The sequence below is a fragment of the Denticeps clupeoides genome, chromosome 7 (genome assembly GCF_900700375.1).
Source record: "Denticeps clupeoides chromosome 7, fDenClu1.1, whole genome shotgun sequence".
NCBI classification, from domain to species: domain Eukaryota; kingdom Metazoa; phylum Chordata; class Actinopteri; order Clupeiformes; family Denticipitidae; genus Denticeps; species Denticeps clupeoides.
The window spans coordinates 23,836,794-23,848,366 of NC_041713.1; the positions used below are offsets into that span (position 1 = coordinate 23,836,794).

General features: G+C 45.4%; 1 protein-coding gene across 1 annotated transcript; it reads right to left on the reverse strand.

Annotated features, from left to right (window-relative positions):
• Nucleotides 1-4,910: 4,910 nt before the first annotated feature.
• On the reverse strand, nucleotides 4,911-6,441 carry LOC114793882 (pleckstrin homology domain-containing family A member 5-like). Its single transcript, XM_028986029.1, has 3 exons — nucleotides 6,146-6,441; nucleotides 5,967-6,043; nucleotides 4,911-4,972 (listed from the first exon to the last, which is right to left on the reverse strand). Exons 1-3 carry the CDS (start codon nucleotides 6,235-6,237, stop codon nucleotides 4,911-4,913), a joined length of 231 nt encoding a protein of 76 aa, XP_028841862.1. The 5' UTR covers nucleotides 6,238-6,441.
• Nucleotides 6,442-11,573: the final 5,132 nt, after the last annotated feature.

An 11,573-nucleotide genomic window follows, 5' to 3' on the forward strand; every position in this document is an offset into this window, starting at 1 on the left:
TGATTTATTTGCTGGTCATTCTGGAACATCTTGGTACCTTGAAACCTGGTCATTTCCCTGGATCCATGCCGGAAGTAACAGAAATGGAGAAAAAGGCATACAAGGTAAAAAGGCATATTAACATCAGCCCCATTTCCTGCCAGGCTGCACTTCCCAGCCTGAACAAGGTCTTAACTCGGCCAGTCCTGTTATTCCGGCCTCTTCCTGAAACTGGCCACCCTCTGCATTTTCATTAATGGCCCGAGAATTCACTCACAATTTTTTTTTTTTTACATAATTTAGTAATTAAGAACAACCACATGGCTACACAACAAATTAGGTCGTACGTCATAGTCGTAATAACCTCCGTACTCCCGGTGGGTCAAAATGTTTGACAGCCATCATACACACCAACCACTTCATCTCCAAATGGGCATAATGGTAAAATTTTGCTTTGTAAAACTAGCCAAATACAACAAAGCTACAGCTAGTGCCAATACATTCATATGAAATATTATGTAAAATCGAACTGTTTTGTAACCCTTAATGCAGCCCTTATTGTGTTTTAATATAATGTTTTGGGGGAGTTCACTTTGTGACCGCTAATACAAATTCAAGAACAAACACAAACACACACACACACACACCACACACCACACACACACACACACACACTGTTACCCAGACTCTCACCTTCCCTTTCCCCATTCTATTTAGTAGGATTGAGATTGAGTCTGCAGAAGAATGATTTGACTCGAAGATTGCCAGCCGTGTTGAGTTTTGGCACCAAATGACTTTTCTCTGTTTGCAGGCGAACCTGCACATCTGTAAATGCTATGCACACACACACACACACACACACACACACACACACACACACACACAGTTATTAACAAAGTAATAGCCAGCAATACTTTATCATCACTCACACAGGCGGCCACGCCCAATAACGCAGTAGTTACTGGGTGTGGGGAGGTGACACGGTTATTTCTGGCTGCAGTCGTCCCTACAAGCAGCTGCTTGAAGCGTGTGCACTAAATGGATAAAATGCACTCATGCCACGTGATTTACGATTCCTGCCGAAAAGACGTTTGCTGACTCAGCTGAACTCTAGAGGTGGATATCGACTATTTCTGCATAATGTCTTCTACGTCTATATTATCTAATTATGTGAGAGCTACCTCTGCAAAAGACTTTTTACCAGAGCTACACAAGATGTGACTTTCAACCTAGTGTCGTGTGCATCACAGCACTGCAGAATTCATCAATTACATTTATAACAGTGCATTCATATTATTCCAAATAACTGGACTTTTTGGTCATCAAAATGTACATTTATTGATATGGAACTAACAGAGCAGAATCATATGACCAAGCCAAGCCTACAAGCACTATATTGTGGCAGTCGGATGACAGGTATATTCTGCGGCACCCCACCGCCATGTAAAGGCTCGTGCCAGTGCTGCCAGTTGCAGACGGGGGGAATAAATCAGCCGCGGTTGCAGCCAGCCGGCCTCCTGCCATTGATCCGTGTGTCTGGGCGGGTAGAGCGGAGCGCGGCGCTCGATAAGTGATTAGTGGAACGCTCCTGCGCCGCGGCTCCGGGCCATAATGAAGCCAGCAGACAGAGATATCTGGATTATCCTGTTAGCGCTGCCACAGAACGCATTAGTCAGATCCACCTGGACAGGTAGTCACATTTCGGAAAAACACATTTTAACATTTTCTACTTATTATCAACCAGCCCCGTTATCCACTGGTGTTCAGCACCAGACTGATCTAGTGTGAAATGGCCAAGATCAGCCAGGTCAGCATGTAATGAATGTGGTATAACCTACATCCATCCTTCCATCCATTTCTACAGTCCCAGTCACCAACAGGCCTCCAGAAGCCATCAGTCCATCACTCCCACTCTCAATCTTAAAAACCTTAACAACTTCCTTAGCAATTTCCTTCGGGATTAATAAAGTTTTATGATTCTGAACTCCAAACCCACTTGAACACTGCAAAATGTGTGACAGCACACGGATCAATTCAATTATGTAATAGTGCAGTGGTTCAGTGATTCTGGGCTTATTTGTATCGTCAGCGCTGTGTTGCTGATTGTGAGCAGTGTTATAAATGTATGAACATAGTCGGGTCGTTTTGTCTTGTGATCGTGGCTCTCTGGACGTGATAAGGCTCTCTGGATAAGGGCAGATCGCTGTGATCGTGTTAGGTGCGTTAATCTCCCCTGTTTGTTATAGTCGTGCAAATGCATCCATTCTTCAACCATGTCCCCTGTGACAATGTGACAGCAGCAAGGGACCAGGGCAAAATCTGTTGTGTGTGTGTGTGTGTGTGTGCCCAAAAGATTAGTTTTGGTTACTGGGGTTGAGATTAAGGGTAGGACCGGGTTTTGGATTCCTTACATAGGAAACCCCACTGGGCCAGAACCGACACACCCAGTCCAGGGCTATTCAGAGACACCACACACCGACAGAATCTGAGTGATGAACGCTCCAGAAAGAGGGTTTTAATCTAATGTCCAAATTCCCACTCTGTATCTGGCACAGAAAAATAAATGCAGTCATCAATAAGCACCCATTTGTCCCACCTTGTATTGGGAAAGGAAGTAAGAGGACATCACTTTAACCTGCAGTCAGCAGTGCTCTGAGACGGTATGGGCCTTTTAGGGGAAGGACCGTAAATGCGGGGTGTCAGCAAGCTGGTCAGGCAGGGGTAACAGGGTGTGAGCGATTCGATAGCATCCACGCTGGCTTTGACTCATACAGACTCACGCACCACAAACAAATCACAAGCCCCGCCCCCTGCCAGCGGCGTGGTAGAGAATGCAGAGTCAGCACTGACGTGAATCGGCCATAAAGGTGCAGGCAGCACTCGGAGCCCAACTGTTCCTCCCTCACGGTCGCGTGGACTAAGGCTAAAACAAAATCTTTTTCATCAAAATGCTCTGTGTCGCAGGCAGAAAAAGCAGGCGTGGTTAACACCATAACCGTCCTCCACCATCCCACCACGTAATGCATTTTAGAATTATACCTCATTATTTCAGCAGGTCTATATTTCTACACTGCCGACAACAAGCAGCGTTCACCTGGCAGTTTCTCCAGCAGACCGCCTTCCTATAATAAACTCATAATAACTGCTAGAATCAAACTTCCTTTGAGCGGCGCTTCGGTGCTTTGTTTCTATTGGAATGACATTGTGAAGAGGTCAAAGGTCAACAATATTCAGTGCTCCCATAGAAGTCGCAAATCCCATAGAAAGCGACAGGATTTGGAGTGCAGCACCACGCTGGACAATTTGGTCAGCCAATCATTCACAGCGACTAGAAAACTTCACTTCGACTCAACATAAATCCTTCATTAATGGTTGGACATTCAAGGGTTACTGAGGGTCTGGAGAGAAAGCAGGTTCTACGGACTCATGGAGCACCATCTGACCAGGACCAGCACCACTTTTTACACAGTTCTCACTGACCTCCTACTGTTGTCATGGTTTGTTCAGTGAACATGTGTCTGACGAAACTAATTAGCAGGATAGCAGTCCAAGGACCCGCCCCCTCTTTCTTCCCTTCCCAGGAGGAGGAGGAGCAAAGAATCGATTCCTTCCCTGGCCTGGCTGCATGTCACTCGAATTTGGAGAGGCTAGAGCGGTCTGCGGGATTATTCTGCTACAGACGGACCCTTATTAAGAGTCTCCATCCTTCGATAAAGAGCCTGTCGTCTTTTCCTTTATCTTTCCCGTCACCACCGGCTGGCCTGCCACTTGGTGTCCTGAACAACCTCGTCTGGCAACATGCCATCTGCTGCTCTTGTAATATAAGCCGGAAAATGACAAAAAAAAAAAAAAACAGAAAAAGAGAGTGGATCATTCCTTGCTGAAGTGAGCCCTGAGGTGGGTGCCCTGAGCCCATCAAGTGGGTGGGGTTGGGATTATGGGCTGGGTGGGCGTAACTGTGGCAGGGGGCAGTGGGTGCGGAACAGAGCGGACTGGCTGTGCCCTGGGTGTGACAGTCACTTCAGGGTTGAGCTGTTAGTACGACTCACCAGGGTCCCAATCGAAGTGAAAACTCTTGTTGCCGTGACATCACAGCTGATCCCAGTTGCCTGGATACATTAGTATATCTGAATATTTTACTTCACAGACTGTTCCATCAATGATTGCAAAAAAAATCATACTTATACATTGTGACAAATACCATTGCCATACACAGTTAAATAAATCAACATATATCTATACTGTTGTGCATCTTTGTGCCATGATACTTTTTTAAATGACCTGCTTCCCATAATTACAGCTCTGAATATACAAACAATGCTGGGTTCATAGCCAGATCAATACCCTGTTGCATTATATTGGTTCACATTCATAAAAAAAAAGAAAAAAAACACAGCTGGGATTAAAGGCTGATAATTAAACCACAATGTGTGAGAGCTGTCAATCATCCATATAGGCCCCTCCCCTTTTACATTTAAGTGATCTTCCCATTTTAAAATATCATCAAGTGTGTGCTCCAGGATTGGCTTCCTCCTCGCCCAACAGATAGATAGTTGGCAATGTTCAGGCCAGGAGGGAAAGAGAAAGTGGTGGGAATATGTTTGCAGGGTTGGGCGGGGGGTGGGGTAACTGCGGAAGTGGAAGTGGCACCCACTCTCAACCCGAAGGGCTCGGCCTCAACTGCCCATGAAGCAGCGCAGAGTCGTCGTACTGAGCGCTAATAATTAACCCCGGCTGATAAAGCTGGCAAATAAAAGAGTAAGGTTCTTGTGGGTAGACGCCACCTCACACCTCAAATCCCTGAATGACTTCGTTTCCTCATTGTCTGCACCACATCTGAGGCTAAAAAGCACCCTCTCCAGAGCCACAGCAGAGACGTCCACAATCACTATTAATGACCAGTCACAGCCACCTAGACAACAACCACACACTCACTTGATGAAGCAGCGGGCTCCTTCAAACGTGAAGCCCTCCTCCCATCCGGTCGGTAAATCTGGTTCGCAGGGAAAGAATCAGTCAGAGAATACAGTGGACATTTACCATCAAACAGGAGTGTTGAAGATGAAGTGATTGCTTTTGACATTTGTTAATTGTTATATATTGTTATTGTGTGTAGTCCGTTGTGTTAACTGTTATACGCCTTTAAATTGCCCCTCGCGGACAAATACATTTCCTTGAATTGAACTGAACACATCACCTTAGTGAGCAGTGGGCAGCCATGAAAGGCGCCCAAGGGGACCTCAGTGGCACCTTGGTGGCTTGGGACTCAAACCCACAACCTTCCAGTTATGAGTCTGCTTCCAAAACTGCTAGTCCACCACTGGTTCATAGTTTTGATCTGTGTCTGATAGATACTTAGCCACACTGAAAAAACTTATATTTAATTTAAAAAATCCTAATAATTCAGCATTGCTGTAATGTGAATAAACCAATCAAACCTGCTGTCAGTAAATTACAGAAAAGTAAAAAGCAGAAATTTGACATCTTAGATTTTTTTCAGCGTTCAAACTGTCAAATTAAGACTGAGATTTGCTGAGATCTTATTTTTTTTTCTGTTTAGCTGCATGCACACAGCAATTTTGTAAACCCGGTCTGGGTCCTAAGTAACCTGGTCAGTGTATAAATGGCAGCATGGCAGGAGAAAGCGTCCTCCCTGCATGGACCTCTGGATGTTGACCAGTGGAACAAGCTGCACTTCAGATCGGAGGTTACGTGCCTGGCGTGAACCGATCGCGCTGCTCTGGGGGAAATGAAGTGCGGAGGTCCCCCCGATTCTCACGATCACTGCTGCCACGCGCATTATGTTTAGAAGTGACGTCTGCCCACCGGCCACCAAGCGTGGCCGCAACGTGACGCGAATAGTGTAGGTCGCGTTACGTCATTTGTCGTCGCTGCGCTGCGCTGCGACGCGCGCATTTCGGCGTGTAAACGTGATTTCGCAGCCTGCTGGTACTGCGCGTGTGCGTGACGTGAAAAGTTGCGCTCACCTGGAGTTTTGCGGTGCCCGGTGACGACCGCTTCCCCGCTGGCCGGGTGCAGCCAGGTTGTGCTCTTCGCTTCTTCACTGAGGAGAAACGGGGAGAGCAGAAGAGCAATTTTAACAACGAAAAAAAGAAACGAAACGGAGCGAGAAGAGAAGAGAAGAGAAGAGAAGGGAGACACGTACTTGATAAAGAAAACCCGTCCGTCCCGAGACACCCCGAAACTCCAGGCTGAGGGGAGGCAGGACACCCAGTCCGGGTCCAGATCCGCCGCCATGTCTGGCTGCGCGCGGACTGATCTGCGAGCTCCCGCGCGCTACGCGCGTACGCGGAAACCCTGGCAACGGCGGCGCGCGACCGAGAGGCGCGGGGGCGCGCAGGATTTCAGATGTTTCAGCGGTGGCCTGGCGGGTAAGGAAGCGGGCCCGTACTCGGAAGGTCGTCGGTTCGAGTGAGGTCCCCTCGATCAAAGCACCACGCACTGCTGCTGCTCACCAAGGGTGATGGTTAAATACAGAGGACACGTTTCGTTCTGTCACCGTGTGCTGTGCTGCAGTGTTTCACTTTCATTTTTACTTCACTTAATTACATAACCATTTACTGAATGGATTGCAAGATCATAAAATGAATGTAGTTTCATTTCACAATGACATGAGTAGTGGTCATGAACTACATCAGCCAGCTAACTCACCACATCAGATCGCCAGACCTAACACAACCATTCTGTGACTTGTGTCCATGAGGAACATATTGGACATGTCCCAGTTCGAGGTCCGCATCCTTCCAAAGCTCGGTTTGAAGGTTGATCGCATCACAGCAGTGCAATGATGCTGTCTGAATTGGACAGGGAAATCTTATTCTACATTCACTGGGCCCGGGTGACAGCTGGTGTTGTAAATAGCAAACTATCCTTAAGCTACACCATCATTTTTAACAATGCTCCACTGCACACTGCCAAGGACACAGTCTGCGAAGGCAAACATCTCCCCAACCGCCATTTGAGAAAAACCTCCAGGATGCTAAAGCTGCAATTAAGTAAAAGTCACTGTATAATGAGTAAATGTACTTTGTATTTTTGCATGAGAAACCCTGGTTTATTAAATGTTGCCCACTCCTACCTTCCTCTGGGTGGAAGTGTACAAATCACAGCAAAATCATTAAATGCAAACTTCTTTGTACTTTTCCAGTGCCTTTAGCAAGTATTGGAATGGCTCAGATAAGGAGGGCAAATGAAATGAAACAGAATCGCCAACAATTCACTTGTGTAAGAGCATTCTTATCCTGGCTGTTTGACCTAGAGATCTGGGACTATTGTGCTGCATGTGTTGCAGAGTGTCGATAATGTTTATAATAATAATAATGGTTTTACAACTGAATTCTGGCACACACAACCCCTATTGTAATCAAACACAACACATACATTCACCGACATATACAGGCTGTGCACGGACACGCTCTGGTCATCGCCATGCTGATATGAATGTAAAATTCATTTTTTTATTATAGTTATAAAATAGCAATTACAGTAATAATTTTCATTTATTTATTTTGTTAATTAATTGCCATTATCTAATGCTGTCCCAACTTGCTTTTTCATTGCCCTACATTTTGCCGTACATGCATCTCTAAAAACACTAGTTGAGACTGACAGCTTTTTCCTTCAACCCAGCCTTCAAAGGCATATGGATAATTCCCGCTCCACTTCTGTTTGATGTAAGGAGCAGAGAGATTTCGGTCATTGCAGTTCTCTCATCTCCGTGACCAATTTGTGCCACTTTGTCGGAGGACAGGTCCACCTGTTACGGTGTTGTATTAGTTCCAAACCTCACACCACCCAAGAAAATGCCCTTCATCTCACCATGAGAAATATCACGATTTCATTCCTGGGGTTAAATAACTACTCGCTGTGTTATACCTGGAGAACAGTGAACTGTGCTCAGCCATGTTGACTAGACAGCAGATGAATGACCCAATTTCTCAGGTGGTGATGCGATGCTGCTGGTGGGCAGTTTCCTCCAGTGACCTGTGACCTATGGGTAAAAGTAAAGTAGAAAAAAGGTTCAAACCCCACTTACTACCATTGTGTCCCTGAGCAAGACATTTAACCCTGAGTGTCTCCATGGGGACTGTCCCTGTACGTTGTTAGAATTAGAGTATCAGGAGGTTCTATCTTAAGCCATCCCACGCTCTCAGGCTGTCTGCCCTCACATGGACCATGCTTCCTGTCTCTGCTCCAATCATCATCATCACAACACTAGTCTGCCCCAGTCAGCCCCTGCACTGCCCTGCACCACCACAACGTATTTAAGCACTTGGTTTAGTTCATGTTGAGGCTGATTCTTGTACATGTGCCAATATGTGTACCGATCCTGCAAATCGGAGAACCTGCAGGCCAGGTCTCTGCGTGAGGCAGTGAGGTTGTGAAGTGGGTGCCAGAAGGCGAGCGTCCAAAGCCCCTAGCCTTCAGGCCACCTCCTCTTGGTGGCAGTAGCCAAGAAAGTGAAGTGATTGTCACATGTGATACACACCAGCACAGCACACGGTGCACACAGTGAAATTAGAGGGAAACACACTCACCTATGAACCAGAAGACCCAGGTTTTTCAGATTTTGAAATTCATTTTGCCTGTAGACTGAGGCAATGACAGTAGCTCAAATAAACTATTCATTAAATACATTGAGATACATGACAGAATAATTTCACGTTGACCCTTCATAAATTATGCCTGAGTGCTTCTTGATGACCTAATAAGGGATGTGTCATCTTGTAGGTAATGTGATGTGTGGTAGTAGCCAGAAGACTCAGGTTCAAATCCCACTTACTACCATTGTTTCCCTGAGCAAGACACTTAACCCTAAGTTGCTCCAGGGGGGGACTGTCCCTGTAACTACTGACTGCAAGTCAGTAAATTGAATTGGAACTGCCTTGTTACCGTATTAGTTTGACAATCTTGTAACAAACATCATACAAACACAGAATTTTCTGTTTCCTGCTTTGGGGCATGCTTCATTTGTTTTAGTCCTATTCATAGCCCATAGCCCGCTGTACAAGGGTGCCAATGCAAGCTGTAATGCCAGAACACTTGCCTATGGATACACACCCTGATCCATTGTGCTGGATGAATGACAGAATGAGGACAGTGTTTAAATTTACTCTGATTATTATAACAGATGCGTACAATCAGGTAAATTATATAATGGATGACTTAATATGCAAACACTGCAGGGGAAGCAGGGAGTTAAATGTACATGTAAGTGCAGGTAATTACTGTTCTCTTTTCACTGTATTGACACAAGTCAAATTCCACTCTGGGAATATTGCTTTCTTTCATTTGATCCATGATTACCTGGGTCCATCCAAGGTAAATAGTGTGTGTTTGTAGTCTCCAGCAGTTACCAAAAAAGCCCCAGGATGAGGAGAAAAGGCACATGAGGAGAAGGGAAGAGAAGTATTGAGAGATGGAGGCGGAGTCTCGTGTATTTGCTTAAACTTTCATTGCCCCGTTTCTCAAAGTCTGAACACAAAGCCCCTACCCCATGGATTTGCTTTTCAAGGACAATAATTTCAGCTCAATGTACACATCAGAGTCAGAGAACACTGAATAATAAACAGGAGCTGTTTAGGGTGCTGATTCATTACGTTTATTGCAGAGTTTATTGCATCGTAATGAACATAGAATGCTTTTTTAAAGGGTCTTTGGCAAGGTTTTGTTTGTTTGTACTACTATTGGTAGTAGTGGAGTAGTGGAGCCTCAGACATTCTGAATCAGTGGCTCCCATTAGTCTGATAGGAACCATGAGGCTGCAGAGTCAAGATATAAAGTGAGAGGGGTGTGTGTGTGTTTCAAATACAAGATCAACAGAGTGTGTTCTAGCTGCCTAGTCATTTGGCTGGAGCCCCCACCACATGTGGGCGTCACGTACCCCCATCACACTGTACAACAGAGTACACAGCATATACAGGGCTCTGGACTTGTGAAAATCACTGTCCATATAGGCAAAATTGACTTGCAAATGATTAACTAACCATCTGGTTAACATAATGTTCGTTATGTGTGTCCGTGCTGGCTCCACCCCCCATAACACGCTCCCCCTCCCCTGAGTATTAGGGTTTATGTCGGTGTCTGCGTGTCTTGTCAAGCCCCAATTCTGTAGTGTACACTTGGTGTTACCTGGCTCTCACTTCCGGGTTCCCTTCCTAGGGCCCTTTGGCACGGATAGTGAGCCTCACGCTCGCAAGTGTCTCATCTGCTCCTCTATTTAAGCCTGTGTGATCCTAAGGTGTTCCCTGTGTCCCATGTTTGCCTATATCAGTTTGTGCTCTGTGTGAAGTGTGTCAGGATCGTGCCATATTCATTTCCAGTGAACTGGGACGTTCTCCTGAAGTCTGTAAGGCACAGGGCTTGTGGAGATTGACTAAGCAGGCAGCCAGAAAAGATGTATGTTCAGCATCAGAGGGAACACATTTAGTGCAAGGTGGGGTGGTTCGTTTTGCTGATTCCATTTCTGTTATGTACAAGAAACTCTGTTCATTTTTCATGTATCACTGCATGTAATGTGTTTTAATGAATGCAGTTTGCTTTCTCAGCTTTTAATTTATATAATTTTACTCTGGCTTGCACGGTAAATGGTGAGATGTTTCAACTATTGCAAAAATGGATGTTGAGGTTGTGAAATTGAGGCTACTTGTAACGTTTTGGTTGGACTTGAAAAAAAAAACGTGTGCAAAAACTGAAGTAGGTGGAGAATTCTGTTGATTAAGGGACAGAGCAATATGATTTCTATATATCTCACAAGAATGAATCTAAGAAAAGCCCATGCAAGTTTTCATCCACGGGGAAATAATGTCCATCTGTCCCTGTGCTCAAGACTGGAAGAAAAAAAAACAAAACAAGGAAAGACATGAAGATAATAAAAGGGGCGCCTGCAGCTCTCTGTTCTGAAAAGTCTGTGGTGGAACTCTGGTCTGCTGGTCTGCGTCATGAAAAATTACCATGTCTGCCTGATCTGCAAAAATCCCCCAGCAGTAAAAAAAAAAAAAAAAAAAAGCCCCATCAATTACACATTATGAAGTATTACAAATCATCCTGCCCTGCTGCTGGAGCATACAAAGGACCAGCATGGTAACAATAATAGTGGGATTTGCTAAATTTTTAAAAAGCGTTCTCTCAAATCTCACATCTATAAAACATAACATCGCAGCAACAAGACCTGCATTTATAAAAGGACATTTTCATCATCTCGGGCCACACTGGAGGCATCAACATGTAATTAATGGCTGCACATTATCAACAGCTGCTCCAGCGTTTTGTTGGGCTGCCAGCTCAGCGGTTCCCTCGGCTTCCAGAAAAGGCTGGGGGCTCTCCGCAGGTCAAGATGCACGTACCACCGCCGCTTCTGCCAGCGAACAAACTCGGGGGCAGCTCTGCTGATTGAAGTGACTTTCCATTCTCCAGCTATTAATAATGGAGCAATATAAACGAGAAAATCAGGTGCCGCTTGTTCATTCTTCGCTCTTCTTTTTTCTACAGCGTATTGTCATGACGTCCCACAGGTTTCTTCCCCATGCTCTCCACCTCTCAATAGAAGCAACCGTTACCTTCAAGCAGGTCGT

Excerpts from the sequence above, each read along its gene's own strand:
- LOC114793882 (XM_028986029.1), bottom strand. The coding sequence starts at position 6,237 with ATGGCGGCGGATCTGGACCCGGACTGGGTGTCCTGCCTCCCCTCAGCC. Across the intron at positions 6,044-6,145 it reads GGACGGGTTTTCTTTATCAA|TGAAGAAGCGAAGAGCACAA; the intron begins GTACGTGTCTCC and ends GTTTCTCCTCAG. Across the intron at positions 4,973-5,966 it reads CGGGCACCGCAAAACTCCAG|ATTTACCGACCGGATGGGAG; the intron begins GTGAGCGCAACT and ends CCTGCGAACCAG.